The sequence below is a fragment of the Eulemur rufifrons genome, chromosome 30, assembly GCF_041146395.1.
Source record: "Eulemur rufifrons isolate Redbay chromosome 30, OSU_ERuf_1, whole genome shotgun sequence".
In the NCBI taxonomy this organism is placed as follows: Eukaryota; Metazoa; Chordata; class Mammalia; order Primates; family Lemuridae; genus Eulemur; species Eulemur rufifrons.
Window position 1 is genome coordinate 22,739,578 of NC_091012.1, and position 25,779 is coordinate 22,765,356.

Below are 25,779 nucleotides of genomic sequence, written 5' to 3' on the forward strand. Positions count from 1 at the left end.
ACTATATTGAATAGTTGAATGAACCTAGCATTGTGGGTCAAGTAGGGCTCTGAAAATGCTGGAGGGGAAAGGACTGAAAGAGTCTGGGGACATCATTCAGTGCCAGAAGGGATGGAGATGATATGAGCTGGGGAGAAAGAGAGGAAATGGCAGCTCCTTCTGCTCTCTGTCTCTGACACAGAGGGCCTTGCTACCTTCATGGGCCTTCATTTTCAAAGAGCTGGACCTGGTGGCTAGAGGCACCTTGAGAGAAGGATACCTGGACCAATGATGTGTTCATTCCACCTCCCACCGCAAGCCCTGCTGGCCATGATAGCCCTGGAACTCCAACAAGTATGACTTGATGTATGAGCCCAGAGACTCCTGACAAGAGATGTTGGACTGACACCCTGACCAGGCCCAGGAGGCCTTTACGGGCTTAGTGGCAAGGCCAGGTTTTCCACATGTGATGGGAGCAGAGTACTGTCTCCCTCCTCACCTGGATGAGAGCTCTTGATGGAGGGAGGGGCTTGGGGGCTTTGGCCACTCTCTTTGTTTGGCTCATTTCAAGGTGTACCACAGATGCTGCTCTTTTGAAGAAATCCCTCTCTTCACACCCCTGCTAGTAGGATTTGGAGTACTTGAAGGAGCAATGGAGGGTACCTCTCCTTCCTGTGGTCAGAGGTACTCTAAATGTGGTAGGGTATGTACGATGGGATAACAATGAACTCAGTCCAAGTGGGCAGGGGACCTCCAGAGATACCAGTGGGAGTGCTTCCCCTACCAGCACGGGAACTACCACCAGTCTGGGGAGGATTCTCCCAACAGTGTCTTTCACAGAGTGGAAGTTTTAATTTTAATAATGTCTAATGTATCAATTTTTTCTTTCATGAGCCATGCCTTTGGTGCTGTACGTAAGAAGTCGTGGCCAAATCGAAATTCACCTTGATTTTCTTCCATGTTACCTTTCAGAAGTTTTATAGTTTTGTGCTTTACTTTTAGGCCTAGGATCCATTTTGAGTAAACTTTGTGAAAGGTGCACAGCAAGTGTCTTTCTCCTTGCTGAGGTCAGGGGTACTGTAAATGTGGAGAGGACAGGCATCAAGGGATGACACTGAAGTCATTCTGAGTGGGCAGGGGGCCTCCAGAGATACCAGTGGGGCGGGGCCTCCCCCAGCAGCACATGAACTGTCACCAGTCTGGGGAGGGGTGTTGCAGAAGTGTCTTAATGAAGACCCTCCACCATCGAAATGGTATTATAATGGGATTTGGAGCTCCTGGTTTGAAAGGCTTTATTTTGGCAGTCAGTCTCTGAATGAGAATGGGGTCACCCAAAAAGGAGCCACAGGGTGATGGCCTGGGTAGCCCTGTAGCAGGGAGAGCACCATGTCAATTATTTCATCTACCCAAGGGTCGTTGGTGGCCCAGATCAACACTCGCTCCCACCTCTGCTCCACATACTTTCTTTCGGCTGCCCTCACTCTGGACAGGGGCCTCGGCAGAATTCAGGAATGCCAAGACTGCAGAAGAGGCTGACTTATGGTTTTGTGAGAGATTTCACTGAAGGCCTGGGTCATCTCCAGAGCCACTCTGTTCAGGACCAACTCAGCTGTTGTAGAGTTGAGTTTGCTTTCTTCTTTGGCTTCGGCTTTCGCGTCTTGGGTGCATTAGCCTTTCTTGTAGCCAGAATAGGATATACAACTTGTGATAGTTAATTTTAGATGTGGGCTTGACTAGGTTAAGGGATACCCCGGTAGTTGGTGAAGCATTATTTCTGGGTGTGTCTCTGAGTGTGTTTCTAGAAGAGATCGGCATTCGAATTAGTGGACTAAGTAAGGAAGATTTGCCCTCACCCAGTGTGGCTAGGCATGATCTAATTGGCTGAGGCCCAGATGGAACAAAAAGGCAGAGGAAAGGCAAGTTTGCTCTCTCTCTCTCTCTCTTCTGGAGCTGGGACACCCTTCTTCCCCTGACCTTGGACATCAGAACTTCAGGCTCTCTGGCCTTTGGACTCTTGGACTTGCAGCAGCGTCTGCTCTGGGGTCTTGGGCCTTTGTCCTTGGACTGAGAGTTTTACCATCTGCTTCCTGTTTGCAAGGCCTTCAGACTTGGACTGAGCCATGCTGCTGGCTCCCTGGTTCTGCAGCTTGCACACAGCCTATTGTGGGACTTCTCAGCCTCCAAAATTGCATGAGCCAATTCCCTTAATCAATCTCCTCTCATATATCTGTATCTATTTGTCTATGCATCCTATTGGTTCTGTCTCTCTGGATAACCCTGACTGATACACCACCTTTGAGGTGAGGGTGGAAAGCTTACACAATAAATCTTTGCTCCCGTACCTGGATAGAGCTGGGGTCCGAGTTTCACTCCTGGCCCATGTGACCTCTGGGATTTTGGTACTGCAGCCCATCAGAAATAGCAAAAGGGCTGTTTTTGCTTTTCTTGGGGGGAAGGGATGAGGGGAATGACTGCCTGGAGCTCCTTCTGTGCACTACCCACAGTAGATAGCTCACTCATGAACAGCAGTATTTTGGAAATTTAGCATATGTTGATGGCTTATGTGTCAAGATTAAAGATGAGAAGACTACTGCAAAAAGGGGCCTGAGATTTGCAACAACATGGATGGAACTGGAGAACATTGTGTTCAGTGAAATAAGCCACGCACAGAAGGCAAATCTTGCACGTTCTCACTCATATGTGGGAGCTAAATAACAGAAACATGTCATGGAAACAAAGAGTATGAAGATGGCTATCAGAGGCTAAGGGTAGTGAGGACAGGGGGATAAGGTGGGGATGATTAATGGATGCAAAAATATAGTTAGATGGTAGATAGAATGAACACTATTTCAGAGCACAACAAAGTGACTATAGTCAACAATAAGTTAGGGTATGCTTTAAAATAGCTAGAATAGAAATGTTTCTAACCCAAAGAAATGATAAATACCTGAGGTGATGGAAGCCCCAATTACCCTGATTTGATTAATTCACATTCTGTGCCAGTATCAAAGCATCACATGTACCCTATAGAGATATACAACTATGATGTACACATAACAGTAAAAACAAAAAGGAGGGCATGAGTACCTCTAAGTGGGAAGAAGACCAAGCAACAAGCCTCCAAAGACCAAGGGAAAGTACATATGGTTGTTATCAGCACTCTTCAATGATAAATGCTTCGCCCTTCCTGGGTACACAGCAAGCTGAATGTCCTGGCTCCTTATAGTTGGGTCAATGTCATTAGTCCTAGCTAATGAATTGTGAGTGTCAGTGAGGTGTTTCCCTTCTGACAGCAGCACTGAATTACTTGTGCAAGCCCCGCTATGTTTCCGTCCCCCTGCCATGAAGACTGCAGAAGGACACATCAATAGCTATCATATGTGGAAGCTCCCCCGGTGACCTGAATTAGACACACAGTGTGAGAAGAAAATGAACGTTTCCTGGGTGAAGTTACTGGGACTTTGTGATGGTCACCACAGCAGCACCAAGCCTGTCCCGACTGATTATCCAATTCCAAATTGGGCATTTCCATGTAGTTGGCCATTGTCTGGTGTTGTGATGGGGCAGAGTCCTTTCTACTCATTGGAGAGGACGCTTGAGTTCTCATTTTTCTCGCCCAAGAATGGACATATTCCTCTATGGAGAGTGTGTCAGGATGGGAAGTCTGCCTGAGGCGTGGCCCATATGGAGCTAGAGTAACAGGAGAGGGTCTTTGGTTAGGTGGAACATTTTGTGCTGCACGAGGGAGAGCAACATTAGCAATAGAAAGGTATGTTTGTGTGGTGGCCCTGGAGGTGTGTCTGTCAGGTCTCCAGTAGGAAAACCTGCCATCCAGGGCAGCATTACTTGTCAGCCCCAGCCTTCTCTGTGTGGAGGCCATGCTTCCCCTGGGGCTGTTCCCATTCAATGACTGGGAGTAGCAGGGATGACGGTGCCAGCCTGTTGCTGTCTGAGCAGGACCAGAGGGCACAAGTAACTGCATGAGCAAATAGTTCAGGCCCCCGTACCACCCAGCACCGTAGCACAGCGCCCCTTCCACACCCTGCCTCTATGGCCATATGGAGGGTCCTTTATGGCCAGCTGAAGCGGGGGAAGGTACAAGCTTAAAATGGCTGGTACTGCATCTCACGCAGATGAGTGGGTGCTCTTGAAAGAGAGTGGTAAGGGAAAATTCTTTCCCGAATGGGCAGAGCTTTGAGGGGTGTACCTGGCCTGGGGTCAGAGTGGGCTGGCTAGGTAGGAGAGGACTGGAGGAGGCTCCCGAGGGCACACAGAGTATGGCAGACAGGAGTGAGGTGGGGAAGGACGACAGAGTCCATCATCTCCCATCAATTTTTGCCCTCTTTTCCCCAAGTGGCACTACAGGGAGACTTTCTAAGAAGCTGATGTGTTTCTGCTCCTTTTTTTTCTCCTAGAGAGAACTACCTGTGGGGATATCATTTCTTTCAGGTTCCTTTGTCTAGCCCTCAGGACTTTTTACAGCCATAATTTGGGTCTGTGGATTTGGTTGTACACAGATAAAAGAGAGACAAACTCCAAGAGAGGAAAACATGGGGAAAGAAACTGAAATGGAGAAATTTGGAGTCAAGGATGAAGAACTGGATTCCGTGCAGCGAATCTTAGGTTGGCCTTTGGAAAAGTTCATGTTCCAATTCTGACACTGACTCCCTGTGCAGTTCCTCAGCAGCTTCTAGACAACAGGACGGAAACTCTCTGGAGTCCCATGGCCAATAGGTCTCTTCTCCCCTACTACAGTTAAGCATGAAAATAAACTCAAGGTTATTAAGAAATAAGTCAAACCTTCCTCAGTCCTGTGTACCTTACCAATTCCTGTCCTCTCCCACCCTTGTGACCCCAACTGGGAGGAGCACTTGAATTGGGTAAGCAGCACCATGGCAGCCCGAGGGGCCCCAGGAAGCCTGCCAGACTGGGAAGAAGCTGGTAAGGATTCCTTCACCCCAAGAGTTAGTGAGGGGAAGCGGGGGATCCCATTCCCCTCCTCTCATCCCTGCCCTTGTAGTAGTTGTGTAGTCAGGCAGGCAGCAAGTCACAGTGGTCTTATTGGTGTCAGGCCCATCCAGGTGCCACACGCTCCACCTGTGGCCACCTTCTGAACCTCGCTTGTCTGCAACAACTTAGCCAGCAGAAGAGCACGCAGCCACTCATGGCAGATCCCGGCTGCGAGAAAACTCTTCCCCACATCCAAGCTGCACCTCCTCTTTCCACAGGTACCTGTGACCCCTCTGACACGGTAAGCTTTCAGCAGCAAGAGAGCTGCTAGGTGTTGAAAGGGAGATTTCTGCCTGTCAGGGTCACAGTGGAATCTGTGGGAAGGTCACGTGGAGCTGACCGCACTGCAAAGGCGGGCCCAGCAAGGGCTCCCAGCTGCAGTGTTTGGTGAGGAAGGCACCGAATAGTGTATGCTCTGCAGTGGGCTTCTCTGCAGCCAACCAGGCCTGGGGTCGGGTCTTAGTGGGCAGGTGGGGTTGGGATCCTGAGTCCTCTGGGGGAGACCAAGGGGAGCCAGAAGAACAGGGTGTGTTGCCAGGGGCTGCTGACATGAGTGAGAACAGTGGAGAAGAAGGGCTTTAGGGCAAACTTTTCTATCCTGTGTATGTCCCAGCTTGGAGCAGCAAAGCGGCCTCTGCAGGGTGGGTTTGCATGGCACTCCTGGCCTGTTTGGGGCACCAAAGGGACCACAAAGCATCACTGGGCCAGGTTTTCTGCTGCAACTCCAAGATTTTCATCAAAAGCTGCTTGGAGATGCACTGAGGAATGTGGGCCACAGCAAGGACGCCCTGCACCACTGTAGGGCATTTGAATGTGACTTTGCAAACTTTTTAATCCTGAGCATGCTCTATTCCCACCCTCAGAAGGCTTTCTTGCTCTCTATTCTGCACATCCATGTTGGCAAAGGAGATTTTGCAAACAATTTTGTTCTTTATAAAGATGGCTTATCCCATGCCCCTTACCCCGTAAAGGGGAACCAGATGTCTACCTTGTATTTTCTGACCACAGTGGCTTGTTGTGTTTTAAAAGTTTTTGTTTGAAATGATTAGGAATGGCCCATTCAAAAGCGTGAACTAATTTCATTTGTGCTGTTGCTAATTCCCCTCCTCCTGAAAACCATGGCTTCAAATGTCCTGGGGCATGAGGAGGCCGACGTGCAAAGCCGTGGGAAGGCCACAGTGAGGGATGGAAGCCAGAGGCTTCCTGGATGCAGACAGATGTTCCGTGCAACACTTTGTAATCCTACAGAGAGGAGACACAATGACCCGGCAGAGCGCTTCTCATTAGATGTATTTATTCTTCCCTTTTGGCTGTTTACAATATTTTATTTCAGTATATTTTTCAGAAGCATAATTGTATCTTTATGTTTAATTGTTTTGAAGTCCACACTGGTCAAGGTCTTTTTCATGCAAAAATGTACACTTAATGAGGGCAAAGAAGGTGCCCAGTCATCTCTTGAGGCTCTGGTGCTTTGTGCCTCCTTTTCGGGTCTGGCCATCCAGGGCAACTGGGTCTTGGTCCTCCTCTTCTTTTCTTGGTTTTCACTTGTCTGGGCCCAGAACCACTTCTGAAGACCCGTCTGTGTGTGTGTGTGTGTGTGAGAGATTTTATTGTACTTCATCGGCTTTCAGAGTGTCTCTGACTTGGCTGCGCTCTGAAGAATTTTCTGGCACTGCCCGATGTCAGGCTCAATGGCCACTTGTGCTAAACTCGGGCACCCACAACTCTGCTGATGACAACTGACCCTGGGGACGCAGTCCGGCTAGATGGTGGGCACAAAGTCTCACGCAAATTGAGTCAACAGAAGTGACCCTGACCAACTGGGGCTATTTCATAATTTAAGTATATCAGAGAGATACATTAACACCCTCCCCCGCCCTCCCCTGGAAACACAACACAGATACTATAGATTTCCTATCGATCACAGGACACGGTATGACAGACATGAACACACTGCACTTTTAGTAGGACAAGTCACGATTTCCTTTGATGTTTGGCTATAGAATAGCTAGGAAGTTACTGCTCATCACCACAGCAGGGTACCATGCAGGTGGATAGCTTAGTGAATGTATTCATTAGTTAATAGCTCAAAGGGTTAGTTCTTGTATGTACAGACTAAGGAACCCTCATCAGGAATGGCCACAGTCTCAGCAAAAGTCATCTCTAAATGTGCAATGACTTTGCAGCCCTGCTATTAACAAGATGACATGAATTGTAAGAATACATTTGACAAGCTCCATTGAAGATCGTCCGTGACCTGTGCAAAGGCACCCCACAGTGGCAGATGGAAAAGGCAAGAACTTGGTAGGAAACGTGTCACCTATGCCCACAACAAGTCGACACTTTGGAGAGAAGGACGGGGGTGTCCCTCCTGTGCTAGTGGCACAGAAGGGATTCTAGGGGGAAGTGGATGGGAGGGAAAGTGGGCAGAGGAGCAAAGTGGGGGTCGCTCCATCCCAGATGCTGCCCAAGCTCCAAATTACCAAGCGCTCTCTGACTGGTGGGGGCTGAGAAAGGCTACGGGCTGCACCCCTGCAGCACCCAGCTGGACACTGCACTTCCAGAGTCACTTGGTGTGAGGAGAGGAGAGGGAGGGGACGGCGGCAGTCAGCTGGAGGTGGGGGCTTGCACAGCTAGGGAGGGGCTGGGGACAGCTGGGGTGAGGCTCAATGACACAGACAACAGACCATATGCAGGACTTGACAAGGGGAGATCTGGCAATTCTCAGGCTCAAACAGACAAATCCATGGCAAACTCAGAAGGTTTAAGTTCCCAAAAAGGTGTCGTTGCCAAACCTCCACCTCACACTAACACTGAACTACAGGGTATGAGTCGCAGTAGAGTTCAACTGCTCTCGTTGCAGCACGTTAGGGCAAGATATTCTTTGTAAGGTATAATATTATATCTAGCTATGTGGATTTATGGAGATATTTACAAGTGGCCTCTCTGCCCTTCCTCTGTGCCGTGAAGCCTTCATGTGCATGGCTACCAGACACGTCTGAAAGCCCTCTGTTCTAGTGCTTCCATCTCCCTTTGTGACTGCCTCACAAATCAACTGCTCGCCCCTCACAGGGCTCAAAACCCACCAGGGTCCTGGAGAACCAAATCCAAGGCAACCAAGAAATGCTTGGGCTCCAGGAAGCCAGCCTTTCTACAGCCACGTGGGGAGCTTCAGACATGAGGCTACTGCTCCCCCCTCAACCTGGATCTCTCTGTGGGGTATCCAAAAATAAAGAAGGAATCTTAGCCAGTCTGGTGGCAACTGTGTTGTTTGTAAGTGTCCTGCAGGATTTGTGTGTGCGCGCGAGTGTGCCTGTATGATTGTGCACGTGAGTGTGTGTGGCCATATGTGAGTGTGTGCAGGTCTGGGTGTGTATAGGCATATACCGATAAAGGTGAGTTCCCCCCACGCGTGTCTGCACACGTGGGTGAAGGTGTAGGTCTGTGTGGGTGTGTGAGTGTGAGAGGCTATATGCTTGTGCAGAAGTGAGGAAGAGACAACAAGCTGGGCCCACTGAGGCAGGCAGTCCTTAGGCCACCTTGGCACTTCCCTCTCTCCTGTCTGACTATTGCTTGCCCTGGAAGGGTGGGAGTGGCGAGTTCCAGACTCTAAGTTCAAGGCGGAACTTGGGGCCTGTTGCTGGAGTCCAGCAGCCAACCACCATCCCGGGGTAGGCTACTAAAGTGTGTCCTGCACCCGAATGGGCCACCACCACAGTCCACACCGGCAGCCATTCCAGGCGATGCCCTGGGGGCTTCGTTACATCACCTGCCTGCCTGTGTCTCCACCAGCTGCCACCCGTGTGTCAGGGTTACAAGGCAATGGGAATAGAGGTTAGAGACAATACCCCGTCTGGTTTGCTGGCTCTCCCACGCCATCGTTTGCAGCATGCCTCTGTTCTCATTGTATCCTTCAGGCCCTCCCCTCAGCCTGTTACTCCCAAGCATGTCCTCCCAGAACAAGGTAAGATGCTCTGCACTTGTAGCTGATCCCAAGGACTGAGCATTTCCTACCTCAAGGCACTAAATTCCCACTCCTCAGGAATACATTCATGTCCTCTGGCTCCTCTGTCCAGGAGACAGCACAGATGGGTGAAAGGAGGGGACGAGGAGTGGATGGGGACCAGGAGACGCCAGTCCCTGGAACAGGGAATTAGAGAGAAACAGTCCGTTAACCAGCGCAGCCAAAGGGCGCCCCCCAAGTGGGAACAGGCCAAAGGAATTCTGGTGCTTCTGGAAGGGCCGCCAACAGAGAATATACATGTTGTCAGGTGCATTTTGCTTCACGCTCATTCAAATCAGATTAACACAGGTGTGCACACCTGCACTCACACACACACACACACACACAGTCACCACACACCCATACGTATACACACAAGCACACACATATGTAAGCCACACTTTCACGGGGTTGCATCCACATGCACACATCCACACATTATTGCACATACACTTGCATGCATGGCAGCATAGATTTACAGCGATAGGCACAGCAGTATACAGCTTCTCAAAAGGTTGTACATGCACCTAGACCTACGTTGATACATACGAACACATCCAGGTATACAAGGAAACACAAACACAGAAGCATACTTAAAGGGAGGTAGGCAGAGGGGGTGAGGGGCTGCAGGAGAGGCTTCTGAAGGAGAAAGGGGGGTACAGGTTGAGTGCTTGGTGACACTCACTCCCTCACGGCCTCCATCAATGAGGTGGAGCTGCTTGGCAAGCTGAAGCGCAGGCCAAGCCTACTTCCATTAGGAGCCCTGCTGGGTGGGCAGTGACCATGTTCACCATCTGTTCACATCCCCCTCCTTGGCTGGCCGCCAGCCAGTTCCTGCAGAGACACCCCCGGTACCAGTACTGTAGAGTAAGGTTGGGGGCCCTGGTAGAGAGGCAGACTCCATGCCGGAGCACCCCCTTTTGCGAAGGGGAGAAAAGAAAGGGGAATTCTTTGGTTTAGAGAGTGAGGAGAAGGAAGAGTAAGTGAGGTGGCTCTACCACTCACTCGCTGCAGGGACTGAACCACGGCACACAAGCTCCGTTTGTTTTCTTTGCCACACTGGGAACAATGTGCTTTGCCTTTCCTGGCTCGCGGGGCTCCTGTGAGGGTCCCATGGTGTGGTGGGTCAGTGAGCTTGTTGACACTATGCACTAGACGATAGAAAGGATTAGTATATAGATTTACAGTAGATGTTCATCTGCTAGTCTGGGTCAGACGGTGAACTACCAAGTCTGAACTTTCCTAACCCTAGTGCTTATTCCCAAGAGCTTAGTCTGGGATTCGTGATCAACTCAGCGTCTGATACCAAGCGAACTCCCGACTCAGAAAGATATATCAAGTCCCTGGTGTCAGGCATTCTGAAGCAGAAATACAGGCAAGAGAAGTTCCCGTTCCTCCAAAGAGGCCAGCTCAACAGTGTCACCTCCAACTTGGCCTTGCCCCCTGCCCCACTGCAAGCTCCCGTTGGGTGTGTGCTCCGTCACTTACCCTGAAAGGTCGCCGTGCAGCCTCACCCACCTACATACCCCTCCCAACCCTGCACCACCACGCCGCATTCTAAATACGACAAAAAGAGTGGGAAAAAGGCACTTACAAATGCTCCCCGAGTTTCCCATGGCTAGTTCCCTGAACTTCCAAGCCATGGCTAGCCCTTCCCCTGTGCACCCCAGCCCAACCCAGCTTGACTTTTTCCTATAAAGCCCTAAGCAGAGGGTGAGCAAGGTCCGTAAGCCCTAGGAGGAAAAAAAAGAAAAAAAAAAAAGAAGAGAAAAAGTCATGAAAAAGAAATATTGACACCTCAGGGGAACAGAAAAGACCCCAGAAACGTTTGTGAGCAAGCCGTAGATCCTTCCCCTGTCCCCAAACCTGGCTGCCCCCTGTCCTCTAAACATTCCCAGGGGCCTTTCCATGCTTACTATCTGTGAGAAGTCTTTGGAAAGGTGAGAGCCTTCTAGCAGGAAAGGAAATCAATGTGCTCTTTACCTCCAACTCCTCCTCAGTCCCTTCCTTTCCAGCCAGAATACACGCTTTCAATCACTCTCCACCTCACGCTTATAAAGAGAAGTGTGGAACTGATCAGATTGCCCGGAAAGGCACAAATTAAAAGGAATGAAGGAGAGAGGGAAAAATAAAACCAAAAGAAACCATAAAGGAGCAGAGCACAGTGTCCCTGCCGCTCTGGGGCCACTGGGGGCCTAATAGATGTGATACACCCAGTAAGCAATGTTGAACAACCCAAAGGCCAGAGGGAAGAGGAACCGGGACCACTTGTCAACCTTAGGGACGTAGTCGGGGTTAAAGAGATCGAAGGAGAACTCTTCGGCAAAGGCGCACCCAGGGCTTGGGGGGGCACTGTCCTCAGACTCTGAGCTACTGTCCTTGTCTTGGCCACTGGCCATGAGGTCATCATCATCCAGGCTCCAGATACTATCAGCATCACACTCAGGCTGCTCCTCAAGGCCAAGGCAGCTTCTCTCAACATTGACGTCATCGTGTAAGCTGTGGATCTCCTCCAGCTCACGGTTTGCTTCTTGCACACAGCCCTGGCCACGGCGAAGCACGGGCCGCCCACTGGGGTGACGGCCGTGGCTCTCGTCTGAGCTCAAGCTCCCATCAGAGTCTTCGGAGTCACAGGTCTCAGCACGGCCATGGGCCTCAGCACGGTTGCGGATTTCGGTAGGAATGACACTGTCACCATTCTGGAAAGCATTAAAGCGAACACCGTAGCCAAGGCTAGCCTGCTCTGAGATGGAGGGGAGATCGCTCAGGCTTTCTGCGGTGGCCAGTGGGGCCTGGCCTGAGAGAGAAGTGAGTGGGCTGAGGCTTTCCGAGGTGGCCAGCTGGGCCTGCTCGGAGATGGACGTCAGAGAACCGAGGCTTTCCGGGCTTGCCAGGGGGGCCTGAGCCAGCGTGGTGGGAAGAGAGCTGACTCCGTCTTCCACGATAATCAGGCCATCCTTTGAGGAGATAATGGATAGGCTCATCAGTTTCCTGTGGCCTAGGTGGCTATGCACGGGGGCAGGGAGAGGGGAGGGGCTTTCCTCATCAGCACTTGCATTGTTACTGTTGATCTCTTGACAGACAGAGCCGTCTCCTCTCGGGGTCTCTGCTGTGCAGGGGGCTGAGGAACAGGACCAAGAAGCTGTCAGCATGCAAGGGAAGGCCATGGCGGCTGCCAAGCCGATGTCTGCCTGGGGGAAGCTGCTCTCTCAGGAGTGCTGTGTGGTGGATGGAAGCCTGCTCAGGCAGGCAGGGCTGGGCTCTTTGCCAAGGAGGTGGGACGTTGTTGGACATTAAGGTACTGCCCACAGCAAGAGCCTCAGCACTGCCTTGGGAGTCAGAAGTGCCAAAGAAGGCAGGGTAGGCAGGCCAGCCTCTCCGGCGTCTGTCTTCCTTTCAGCCTCCCTCTGCCCATCTTCCCTTCCAGCTTCATTGCCTGCCCTGGACGCATGCAAAGTGGACCGAATTTGGTCCAAATGTCTGCAGAAATTTAGCCTTGCTGTGTACTTGCTTTGTGACCTTGGACAATGATCGTGTGTCAAGGAGTGATGATAAAGAGTCCTACTTCCTCGTTACTGTTCACGTGTGTGTGCACCCGCACATGCGTGTGCTGTGTGTCTGTGTGTGCGAGGATTAAGGGAACTAAGAAATGCGGAAGGGTCAAAAGCACTAAGCCGGGACTCGAGAGGTGCTCAGGGAAAGCTGATTGTCAGTCAAAAAGTCAAACCTGCACATTCCCCACCACCACTTCCTGGTACCGGTAGTGGGCAATGACTCTTCGTGGCCTCCTGCGTCGCCTATGGTGGCGCTGAGATCCCCGGCTGTAGAAAAGATAGTTGATGTAGACATACTCCAGCAGGGACAGGAACACGAAGAACAAGCACACGAGGATATAGATGTCGATGGCCTTGACGTAGGAAATGTGGGGGAGCTTATCCCGCAGATGAGAGTCGATGGTGGTCAGGATGAGCATCGAAGTGAGACCTACAAACAGAACGGCACCGGCTCAGTCTCCTCTGGTAGCTGAGCTTCCTGGCAAGCCACTGGGCCTCTGGCCATCTCTGGAGTGAGGAGGGCCCTCAGCAAAAGCCTTCCCCTCTCTGGGCCGGGGAGCGCCTTTGCTGATGTGCTCACTTTATTCCTCCTCCCGCTTCTTGAAGCCCAGCCTCTGCCTCAGCGGTCAATGACACCCCATCACTGTTACGGTCAAGTGCCAAAACCCCAGCCAAGGCTGCTTCTCAGTGATTAACACTTGTGGTTCCCCCTTGCCCTGTGCTGGCCCCTTCCCCTTTTGTCTTCCTTTAGTCCCCGGGAAAATTTTGTGAGCCCTAAACTATTACACAAGTGCAAAGGTTTAGTCCCGAATGATCTCCTGAAAAAGTAGGCCAAGGAGTCTGCCCCAAAGACGGTGACAGAGAAAGCAGGCCTGGATCTGGGGCCGATTAGAGGCTCCTTCAGGGCAGCTCCTCTTGAAGCCCTGCTGCCTGATAATGTGTTATGATGCCTGGATTAAATCAATGTTTATTGTGTTGTATTTCTGATCTAAATGTGTGACTTGTCCATTGACTTATGGACTCGACAAACTATGAATTCTGGTACTTTGGGCACAACATACCAGGATTGCAAGTCTAGTGTGTTTTTCACACCCATCTCCAATGTCAGTCTCTCCACTGGGACTTGGCCGAGCACCTACCCACACGCCTGCCGGAAAAGCCCTTGCTTCCTTGCCCATGCAGTCACACGCTGCGCCAGGTACCACTCCCTTACGCTCGCCTTTTTTATTCCGAGGAAGACAACCCACGCTCCTCCCTGGGACGGAGATAGGACCTACCAATTGTCACCCTGGCTGCAGAGGAATCATAGTTCATCCAAAACGATATCCAGGAGAGAATAGTGGTGAGGACCGTAGGCCAGTAGACCTGCACAAGGTAGCTGTTGACTTCCCTCTGGACCTGGAACTTGAGTATCAGGCGCACGTAGGACCCTGGCAAGGAGACACACTGATGTCAGGGTGGCAGGGTCCGGGGGCTTTGCAGGGTGGAGAGGCACACAACGGAGGGGGCGGTGACCGATGGGCAGTTCAGTCTTTAATACTCCAACCACGGGCACCCCGCCTGAGAAGGCCAGTGAGAATGGCACATCTCAGCAGGCCCATGTGGCAGAGCAAGTTTTCTCTCTCCCATTCCTTTCTCATTTGCTCCGTGGTAGCTGACGTCTGGGAATGGGAGAGGCAAGAGATGGCTCCAAGCTGTGAACAGAGGGAGGCTGAGAGGCCAGCCCTGAGAGGAGCATGAATCCTTTATACCTGCAGAACCTGGTCAAGCGGGCCCAGTGCTTCCACAGCCATTCCTCACTTGCACAGGGCGAGCTGTTGGGGCTTTATCAAGGGGGCCTGGCAGGCGTGCAGAACCAGTGGGAAATGGGAAGGGAGGCAGCAGAGAGTGTAAGGCTACCAGGCAGAGGCCACTGGGAGTTTATGGGAGTGCAAAGGGGACAAGGGACAGGAGAGAAGGAAGGGATGGGACCCACCTGTGTAGAAATACACCTCCTTGCTAGTAATCGTCCTCCCCAGGAAAGAGAACTGAGGGATTTGCAGCTTCTCAGCCATGTGGATGGCACTCCCGTTGTCTTCCCAGAATAGCATGATGTCTTCAACCGTGTATCCATCTGTGAAGGGGAGAGAAACAGAGAGTCTCAGAAAATGGGCACAGGCAGATTTCATACCAGAGCAGTCTGAAAACCAAAGGATGGCTGGAACTTGCCATTTTGGGGGCTCCTTTATGCTTTGCTGAGCCTGAACACTGGGGAAAGAGAACCCTCACTTTGGAGTTGCTTAGCCAGAAAAGAAAGCACAGCAAAGACAGGCTACAAGCTCCCACCCACCAGCTTGTGCACAATTTCTCAATAGTGTGTGCCACTTCCCAAGGGGACAACTCACACCCTAAAGGCCATCTGTTCCCAGATGCCATATATACACCCCCATCAGGCAGTCAATCAATCACCTATCATGGGTATCTACCACCTGTCTTTCTTTATCTCCATCACCTATGTATGTAGGAGAGAGAGAGTGGGGAGGAGGAGGGGGTGTAGAGGTGTGCTGTCCCTCTCACTGTCAGCTCCGCCTTTGGTTTCCCGATCGCCACAGCCCCAGGTGGGAAGAGGGGCCATAGGAGGTGAACGTACAGCTTTCCACCTCCAGCTTGCAGGCCTGCTTGTCCAGAGGGAATTTGTGCAGATCCAGGGAACAAGCTGCTGTGGTGGTGAGTCTGTAAAGGAAAACAGAAAGGAAGGGCAACGTGAGCCCAGCCCAGGCAAGCAACCACTCCTGAGAGAACTGCAAGGCTGCGGAGAGCAGCATGACCCAAGGATCAACCCACGTGTGGGCAGGAGGCGGGCCACTTGTGCATGAGAGAGACATGAGACACCTGGCAGGACTTAAACAAGGATAAGATGTGTGGCATGTCAGAGAACCGCAGGGTGTCAGCATGGGGAAGGCCCTTGAGAGAACCGAATGGGGAGACGGGAGGAGACTTGCGCTTGCTAAGGAAGCACGTGAGGGTCCGTGAGTTAGGAGTCGAAGGGAGGGTGGGCAGAATTTCAACTCACAGAAAGGAGGAAGGGGCCACTCCAGACAGAAGGAACAGTAGAAGTCAAGTAGCCTACAGGAATCTCTGAAAGTTCCACTTTGGCTACTGGGTAGGGTGAGTGAGGGGGGCCAATGCAAGTCGGGTTCCTGTGGCCCTTAGAATGTGTTTGTGTCATATTCAGCAGGAAGCAGGAAGCCTGGTGGGACATCCCCGGCACCCTAGGGGGACTCACCGGATGCCATACCGCACCGTTCCATCTGGGTGAAGCTGAAACACACGATTTTCCACAGTCACATCATGCACGTAAGCATCCTTGCTGTTCACAAAGTAGCAGTCAGGGACCCACAACTTCTCATGCATCCGATAGTCCAGGGTCAGGTTCAGGTTGGTCTCATAGTACGCTAAGCGTGAATCTTTCCAGGTCTGATGAAAAAACATGGTGATTGTATAGTCCTGGGGAGAGAAAGATAAATCCCAGTTGCAAGCTAGGTTGTTCCAGCTCTGTCCACTTTGTGTATTTGTGTGTGTGTGCGTGCATATACTTGTGCGTGCAAGCATATTGAAATGTATCGCAACTATAGACGAGTGCACGAAGCATATGGATGTTTAAAAAAAGATTATTTAAATGACCCTTTTGTAATTAAAATCCAGGTTAAGAAACAGAGCATTACCAACAACTTTCAAACCTCAATGTGGCCCTTCCAGAACATATTTCCCACACCCCTCAGCAGTAACCATTATCCTAGATTTTATGATTAATAATTGCCTTGTTTTTTGTTAGAGTTTCATTGTCCATGTATTCCTAGAAAATATATTGCTTAGACTTTTTATAAAGACTTTATCCCAATGGAATCATACTGCGTGTATTCATGATCTGCTTCTTTCACGCAACATTTTATTCGTGAGATCCACTCAGGCTGGCGTGTGTAATTATAATGTGTTCGCTTGCCTTGCTGGGTAACAGATGAATATACTACGCATGTTATTGGGTGAACACACCATACAGCCCCAAACCACGACAAAATGAAAATGATGAGGTGGAAGTTACAGTTTACACCACTGCCAAGAGCCAAGAGTGGAGAGTGGCTGAGGGTTCCCAGTGCTTCCAACTCACCAGCATGGATTGGTACTGTCTGACTTTTGACTGTTGCCAGTCTGGTGAGTATGTGATGGGTTCTCACTGTGGTTTTACTTTGCCTTACTACTAAGTAGGTTGAGCATCTTTTCATATGTTTCCTATGCTTATCTGCTCTTCTGTTTTCGTCGCATAACTGAAATTCCTATTTACATTTCTCGATCATTTTTCTATCTGTTCTTAAAATATTCTTCTTTTTAATTCACAGAAATTATGTATTGTTTGAATATCAGTCTTCCACACTGCAAATAGCTTAGTCTATTCTGACTTATCTTTTCACACTCGTCGTAGGGGTTGTTTGCTTTGCGAAATAGAAGTTCCAGAAGTTTTGGCTAAACAGAGTTTTCATATAGTCAGAGTTACCAGTATTTATTTTTATGATTTGTGTTTTCTGTGTCTTTGGAATGAAATCCTTACCCACTCCAAGACACAAAGACAGTGTCCTATGTGATCTTTTAAAAGATTCATAAGCCTTTCATTCTTCAGTGTATAATCCATCTGGAACTGAATTTTTGGATACAGTGTGATGGAGCGGTTCTATTGACTGATTTTTTTTTTATTCCAGGTGGCTGTATTTTGCAAAATCTATCTTGTTCCTCCACGTGAGTTCTGTCACGGGTCAGAACAGCTGGAATTGGCTTATAACCCTGCTCCTTGTCCCATGACCCCTGTCTCCAGCCCCATGGCTGGAACTGCCATACTTACCATATTCGTTTCTGATATCTGTTCAATGCTGGAGACATAGACAGATATTCTCACAGGCACGGGGGCACCTACGACACAGGAGACGGTTTGACATGAAGGGTAGAATATGGAGAAGAGAACAGACTCAGGAGCCAGACTGCCTGGCTCTGAACCTGCTTTGACACTTGTTAGCTGTGTGACCTTGAGTAAGTCACCTGACCTCTCTGAGCCTTCGCTTCCTTGTGGGCAAATGGGGATGATGATAGCACTGATCTCATAGTCAATGCAGGTCAAACACTTAAAGCAGGGTGGACCCATGATATGCTGAAAGGAAGGGGTAAGGGCAAAACAGAGGAAATGAAGGGGTGAAACACTCTTTTTCTAAATATTTCCTGATAAAAACTGAAGGGAATGAGCCCCTAAACAAGATTCACAGTTGTCTGTGCGTGCATGTTTATGTTAGTGCATGTGTATCTGTGTGTGATTGTGTGAGCTGTGTGTATGAATGTATGTGAGCATGTCCATGTGTGAGTGAATTTGTGAGTGTTTTCGTGTGCAGGTGAATGTGTCGGTGTGTGTGAGACACGTCTGTGAGTATGTGAACATGTGAGCATGTCTGTGTGCGAGTGTTTGTGCTGTGTGGGACTGAATGTGTGAGCATGTCCATAAGGACGAGGGTGCTCCTGTGGATGTGGGAGTGAGTGTGGGAATGTATGGGTGTGTTTGTGGGTCAGTGACTGTATAAGAATGCTGGGTACGTGAATGTGTGAACATGTGTGTTTATGTTAGCAAATGTATGAGTGTTTGGATGTATGTGTGTGGGAGTGAATATTTATGAGTGTGTGAGCCTGTTCATGTGTTAGTATGTTTGTGAGCATGTCTATGTGTGAGTGAATGCATCAGCATGTTCACATGTATGAGCTAGTTGTGTTGACATGAGTATATGAGAGCATGTTTGTGGATTGTCTGATATGTCCATGTGTATGAGTAAGTTCATGTATAAGTGTGACTATATTAGCATGCTCTAGTATGTGAGAAGGCCCATGTGTGAGTGAATGCAAAAGCATGTTAACGTGCATGTACATATCCATATGTGTGCACATTTTCAGCATGTCAGTGGACCTGTGTACATATGAGCATGATCATGTGTGAGTGAAGGTGTGATCATGTTTATGTGTGTATGAGTGAACATGTGTGTGTGAGGACATTAATGTGTTTCTTCCTGTTTTTGAATTTGTGAGTGGTTTGGGTATGTGGTCATGTTTGTGTGTGAGTCAATGTGTGAACATGTTTGTATGTGTATGTGTTAATGTGTGCATTCATGTGTGAGTGGATTTGAGTGTGGTGCTTTATGTGAACACATTTGTGAGTGAATGTGTGAGCATGTTTGTGTGGGTCAGTTTGCTAAAGTGTGTGAGTAAATCTGTGAATGCAGTTGGGTATGTGAGCAAGTTTGTGTGTGAATAAATATGTGAGTACGTTCATATATGTATGTCGCTGTGTGACAATATGTGTGGGTATGTTAATGTGTGTGATTTAATTTTATGAGTGTTTGTGTACATTAACATGTTAGTGTGTGAGTGTGTTAATGTGTGTGAGTGAATTCGTGAGTGAGTGAACGGGTGTACATGTTCATGTATGTGTTACATGTTTGTGCACGTGAGTGCATTGCGTGTGTTAGTGTGTGAGTGAATTTATGTGTATTTGTGTATTGTGTGCATGTTTGGTACATGCCGGCGTGCTAATGTGTGGGTAGACATGAATGTGTGATCATGCTCATGCGTGTGAGTGAATTTCTGAGTGTGTTCCTGTGAGTGAGTGTATGTATGAGGGTGATTGTGTGTTAATGTGCAAGTGCAACTGAATGTGCTAGTGTATGTATTAGTGTGTTTCTGCTTCCTAGCTTTTTTTTCAGCGAACAGTGCTAACACTGTTCACTGGCAGACTCAAATGTGACCATGGATATGAAAATATGTAGCAAATTGTAAGACACTGTGGACAAATACATTTTTATTGTTCCCTCATCAGCTGCAACCCGTCTACACCCAGCCCCACAGCAAAGCCATCATTCTCTGTGTATTACATCACACTGCTGCTAAGGAAACACACATGACGCTTGCAATTCAACCTGCTGATTTCACTGTAGGCTGATTGCACGGAAGCTGAGCTGCAAAGAGGGAAATGTAATTCCAAGCCTAACGCTTCACCAAGCAAAGCGCTATTGGGAATAAGCACCTGAGTGGCAGCTGAAAAGTAAATGGGGCTCTGTATTAGGGCACAGCCCAGACTCCAGCATTCAGGGCTATTGTGAACAAGCCCCAGGAAAGTGCTATGTGATGACTGCCTTTCAGGACCCCCACATGTCTTTAGAGGTTGGAAGCTGTGTCAGGCAGGCAACAAGTCCCAGAGGGGCAGGCAGCCAGTCCTCCACCTCCAATGTTGGACTTCTTGTCTAGACCATTCCACAGCACTCAGGCAACCCCACTCCTCATGGTGGAATGCTGGGGACCCTAAAGGCCAGGCCAGAAGGTTATCCAAGGGCTCCCGGCTGAAGGGGAAAGTGGAAGCTGAAATGCATTTCACATTCCCCTCACTGAGCCATGAACCCTGCACAGGGATGCAGGAAGGGGACCTTCTAATTTATCCACCTAAAGGGGACACCTTATGTGCTAGCAGTGGCCAGGATGAGAACTTAGGTAAGATAACCCATATCCCTCAAAGGATGATGGAGGGGAATGAGAAACTTCTTGATAAGGCGTCTAAACGTCATCTCTAGGGTGATGGCCTCAGGCCTGTATCTCATCATTGTCCTCCCATGGACTCAGGAAGGCAGGAAAAGTGGTGGTGGTAATCATGTCCCTCCTTCCTGGAACCTTTGCTGCCCCAACTCCTCTTCCTCCCTAGCATCGATTAGAGGGCCAGAGAAAGAGCAGACAAATGAAGGCATGGTGAAAATGTGTCACCTGTTCCTTCATTTCACAACATAGGGGAGCCTATGTCATGCCAGGTGCTGGGCTAGGTGAAGCCCAGGTTGTAACACTGCAGAGTTCCAGTTCTCTTGGCCAGAAGGAGGTGGCTTTGTTAACTTTCCCCCCTCTTCTCATTGCCCCCCACTCTCAGGAAGTAGTAAGGCTCTTGTTTGAACTGGACCATAGTTAAGTGATGCCCCTGTATGTGGGGTCTGTGCTGGGGAGGAGGTTAATCCCTGAAATTCTACTCCATCTCAGACACAGGGGGGCTGTACAGGGAGTTCTGGGGTCTCCAAATCCTGAATGTCCTGGCCCAACTGTTTCATCAACTGTCTCCCCACCCCCACCTCCATACAACAGCATCAGACATAGAGCTTGTAGTGCCCCCTTCTGTCTAAATGCTAGAAGATCCTGAGTTGCTTTCCCTCCCACCTTCATCCGCTGTTTGGTGAAATCAAGCCAAGGATCCACCTTTTCTTACATACTCCAGGTCTGCATACCCACACATCTTAGTGTAACCCTCCCCAGAGACTGATTCCTGCCCCTGCTCCCCCGCCCCCACCCCCACCCCGGCCCCGGCCCCGGCCCCAGCCCCAGCCCCAGCCCTGGATGCCTGCAGAGATAGCAACCTGGTGCTGAAACAGTGGGAAGAATGTGCTTGGTGTATTCATGTGGTTGGCGTTGGTCAGCCTAGGCTGAGAAATGTGAGAATGAGGCAAGGAGAAAATGAAGTAGCTACTCCCCTGTCACCCACTGGTGCTTGGTGCAAGGGATCCAGAAGCTGATGCCATGCAAGGGTGTGCTGGCTGTGCTCTAACACCTGGATTTCCGTATGCGGATCTCTCTCCCTCAGGGACTCACCCAGAAGAGGTGCTGCTACCTTGCAGCCAGAGAGCCTGCCTTCTGCCCCCTCCTCCCCAACTTCCCTGTGCACAGTCACCTTGAATCCCGGGGCAGTGCCTCTGCCCTCACTCTCCAGAGGGAGGAGCTACCTCCCAGGTTTTCCAGGTGGCTACCCAGGCCAAATCCTCCCAGCTGTGTGCTCTTCCCAGGGAGGCCAGGGTATTGAGAAGACATCTATTCATATGCACAAATGTGAACATTAGCATTCATTAACCCTTTAGAGCGGGTATCTACCTAGTTCAACCTCTGGCAGGAAGTTGGGTTCTTACTTTGGCTTAGCCTCTCCATTCATTCTGCTGCCTTTGAGCCAGAATGCAAGTAACCCATATTTAATGCACCCTTTCTTTTGTCTGTCCTTGGTCTAAGTTTTCTGGGTGTCCCCAGAGCCAGAGAGTGCTGCTCTTGTGGTTTGGGGTCCGAGTAGGTTGCTTATCACTTAAAGCTGTATGGTCCAGGCCAGTTGCCCTTTCTAAGGGGGAGGGAGGTTAAGCAGAAACCTAGGGAGAAACTGACATATGTCATATGTCAGGCCTGGAGGTTTGAGTGTCAGTTTCCTTGTCATTTCTAATCTCTGTGCTAGAGATCTGAGTGCTAAACAGAGGAGTGTGGATTTTATTTGGCAATTAGATAAAACCATCAAAAGTTCCTGAGGTGCTCAGGCTGGCTTTATAAAGATCACACTGACTGCAGTGTGTTGAAGGGACTGGGGAAGAGGGAGCCAAGGTTGAAGTGCCCGGGGCCAGGTGGGTTAAGTGCATTAGACAGAGAAGACCATGCCCTCAGTTTTGAATTGGCTGAATGGGGTGAGTGCCCAGGATCCGAAGAACGATGTACTCAAGTAGAAGAATGTGTCCTCCCCAGAGATGGAACAGAAACTCTAGCCTGAGAGACACAGTGTGCTGTGTGCTGCGCACCCACTTCTGTGCTTAGTCTTTCTCCAGCCATGCCATTGGAAAGGAGTGTGGAGGGGGCAGGAGGTCTCAGGAATATAAAGGCAGAGAAGTAGGAGAAATTCCAGGGTCACAGAATGCCTGGGGCTTGTGAGCCTGGGAGTGCTTGCTCCCTGACAGGTCTCTGCAGGGTCAGGAAGGAGACATGTGGAGAGGCAGAGGAGCAGAGCTGGGGAGTGCTACTGGTGGCTTTACAGGTTAGGGCTGGCTTGCTGTGTCTCAGCTCTATTCCACCTAACACAAAGACCTCTAGTAACTGGACATGGCTTACCTCCAAAATTTGGTCTCAGACGAACATCATATTTCGACAGCACCCTGTCCAGAATCTTTTGAACCACAGCTTCACTTGCACAATTTTTGCTGAAACAGAGAAGTCATCAGTAAATGCTGGTCGACTTGTGGCTGACTTGCCAGTGGCCACCTTGCCAGGGCCTTCCTTTCTCTAACACATACGCAGACAAGTCCAGTCATACGTGTACCACACTCTCCCCGCTCCCCTCCCTCCCTAGGGTGAGTCAGCCAGAAGCGCAGCACTGACGCACATTCTTTTTCCCCCTTCCCCCTCCCAGCTTTTATCCAGAGGGTGGGGCACAGAGGCTGGCTCTCTGTTACCAGGCAGGACTGAGTGGGGGGAGGGAAGGAAGGGAGGCAATAGGAGAAGAGGAGATGGGAGAGAGTGGGCAGGTGGGAGCCCTCAAAAATGCATTACTTCAACCCCCTAGGGAGCTCCACCTTGCAATCAGCCTGGACGCTGCTTTCCAGGTTGGTTGGGGGGGAGTCCTCCTTCTAGGGGCACTTGATTGCCCGAGGAAAAATCAACATCTACTCTCAGTGCCCTCCTGAGCTAGGCCAATGTTCTCTGGCTCATTTCCCCTACCTGGGCTAGAGCTGGACATTTTATCACGTTTATGTCAACCTTGCTTTTGTACACCTCTGTTTTTAAGACTTGGCATATGGCATATGACGCAGAGAGAGAGCCTTGCTCATGTATCAGAGATTTATGACCCTCATCCAACCAAACCATTTCAGATTCTTGGGGCTCAGAGCTGTCCTCGAAAAGATATCCATTCTGGGAGCAGGCATCTTTTTTGCTAAGCATGTGCTTCTAGCCTGGAAGTATCTTAGGCGAGCACATGTAAGTGGACCCAGCTCAGCTCTTCAGAGAGCTGGCCTTTCCACAGGTTTCTAATATGTTCACCCAATTCACCCAGCCCTTCAACAGGGATCCTTCCCCCAAGAGGGCTTGTGAACGAGAACAGGCCCTGGCATCACTGTGACTCTTCGAATCTTTGACGCATTACCCAGGGAACATCAGCCCCTGCAAATCTGTGTGTGTGTGTGTGTGTGTGTGTGTGCATGTGCGCACGCGCGCATGTGCCTGTGCTTGCATGTGTGTTCACTGACGCAGTTTGATATGTTGGGTTGAGGGCACTGCAGGGCTGTCTGCTGGAACCTTGCCCAACTACCCCCCCCCCTTTTTTTCTGAATACATGCTCATTTCTGTTTTGCCATTTAAAATTTATTCCCAATCATCTTTAATCAAAAATTTCATTTTGAAATATTCCAAAGTGTACACATGAATTATTTCCGAATTAAAGCAATTCATTCCCACCTGTTTCCGACCACACATTACCCATGTACCAACACTCAGGACTCCTGGCTACCACAAATAAGCATTTCTGTGTATCTACATGTAAAGGCTGACTGTTTAACATCTTTTCAGATACTCGCAGACCCAAACAAACTTGAAATCAAACACAGAAAAAACCCTGAATCTTCAAATATTTTCACAAGAGTAAGTACAAAAGCACACCCATGTAAGGCCACACGGTTTATGGTTATACAGCCACCGATCACACTCTTTAGGCTCGGATGAGATTGAGTTAATAATTTCTATCTGCCGCATTGGAAAGAGTACCTCACTCTTCAAAATATATATGTACGCACACTCTGCCGCGCGCGCCCGCGCGCGCCCAGGGAATGGACTAAAATCCAGACTCAAACAGGTGTCTCTCCTGTCTATGTTTTGTGAATTGCTCATCACCTTGAATCCTCCTCCCCCATCCCACAGGTACCAAAGGACGTGACTGGGGAAAGCTGCCGGGAGGCTTAGTCCTCCGGGATGGATGGGCAGATCTGGGGTGAGGACACCCTCCCGTGTTGCGGTTGGGGCACACGCGGGGCGCAGTCAGGCGCCGCAGTAACAGGTGGGCTGAAACATAAGGCTGCATCTCAGCTGGCGGCCTCCACTCTCCCTCCTCCCTCCCAGGGGCCCGCAGGGCCCTCACGCCTGAGCTCAGCTGGCCCGGTACGAGTAGCGACCCCCAGCCCGCTCCGTCCAAGAGGCCAGAGGCTGTCTGCCCGCCCTGGTCCCCGCCGTGCTTAGCCTGGCGGTGCCCGCTTACCAGTTGAAAAGGTCCAGAACGACGTCGGGCACAGCGGAGGAGAACTCGAAGTGGAATTTCGGGGTGAGACTCGGGTGGTTGCCCTCCGCGAGCCAGGTCCTGATGAGCAGCAGAAGCACGGCGGCTCGCAGCATGCCTCGGATGCCCATGCCTGCGGCGCTCTGGGGGCCGGAGGGCCCGGGAGCCGTGGCCGTGGAAAGGGATGGGGTGGGGGTGGGGAGTGGGTCAGTGCGGGGCGAGAGGGCGCGGGATCGCTAGCCCTTCAGCAAAGAGTCTCCTCTAAAGAGAGAGCAGCGAGGGCACAGGGAGCAGGGAGCGCGGGGGTCGGTCGGGATCTCGCAGCCCAGATTCCTGGAGGAGCAACTGCCCCAGGCAGGGCACACCCGGCCGCTGCGAGGTGCGCTCCGTCTGCGGCCGCTCCAAGCTGCGACTGGGCTCGGAGCTGGGCTCGGAGCTGGCTCCGCCCACTCCGACGGCAGCACCGGCCCAGCCAATAGGGCAGGTGCCAACAGCCGCACAAAAAGGCGCGCGCTCCTGCCTCCGCCCGCAGCCTGCGCGCCGCCTGGGCCCCCGCCCCTTCAGGCCTCTGCAGTCCTCCCCTGGCCAGCTCTAGACACAGACAGGGGTGGGGCGGGGCCGGGCCGTGGGAGGGGGAGGAGGGCTGGCTCCTGGAGGGCTGGGCAGGGGTCCGAGGCCATCGGCACTCGGTCCTGTGTCTCTTCTTGGCAAAATGCAAAATGTGCGTTTCTCTTGGAAGAGACTGTGTCCAAGAGTTTGTATTTTGTGGTGAAGGGAGTGTGGTGATGTGACTGCCATAGCTGAATCTTCATTCTGAAAGACCTGAACACTTCAGGGGGATCAGGAGGTACCCGACTGCTGGTCATTATCAGACCCTCAGGCCTCCAGTAACACCGCGCCTCACCTCTGGGTCGGGTAAAGGGGGGTCACCGATGAGTTTTGCAACAGGGCTCCGGTCACAGCAGGCTTGCTTCTCCATTAGGATGGAAATTGGGTTCCAGGAACCCAAGAGTTGCTTGAAGACTTAAATTCCCCAGAATGCTCTTTGCACCAAGTTTGGGTTTTCAGGGAAAACTCAGGGTTCACCAGCTGGGGTCTCCCTGAGGTGTGACTCTGTCCATTAGCCAGGGATGCAG

General features: G+C 50.6%; 1 protein-coding gene across 1 annotated transcript; it reads right to left on the reverse strand.

Moving 5' to 3' along the window:
• Nucleotides 1–11,187: 11,187 nt before the first annotated feature.
• Nucleotides 11,188–24,774, reverse strand: LOC138378640 (gamma-aminobutyric acid receptor subunit theta-like). The gene is made up of 9 exons (XM_069463987.1): nt 24,626–24,774; nt 22,492–22,580; nt 17,420–17,487; nt 15,812–16,032; nt 15,176–15,258; nt 14,522–14,659; nt 13,824–13,976; nt 12,720–12,976; nt 11,188–11,949 (listed from the first exon to the last, which is right to left on the reverse strand). Exons 1-9 carry the CDS (start codon nt 24,772–24,774, stop codon nt 11,188–11,190), a joined length of 1,920 nt encoding a protein of 639 aa, XP_069320088.1.
• Nucleotides 24,775–25,779: the final 1,005 nt, after the last annotated feature.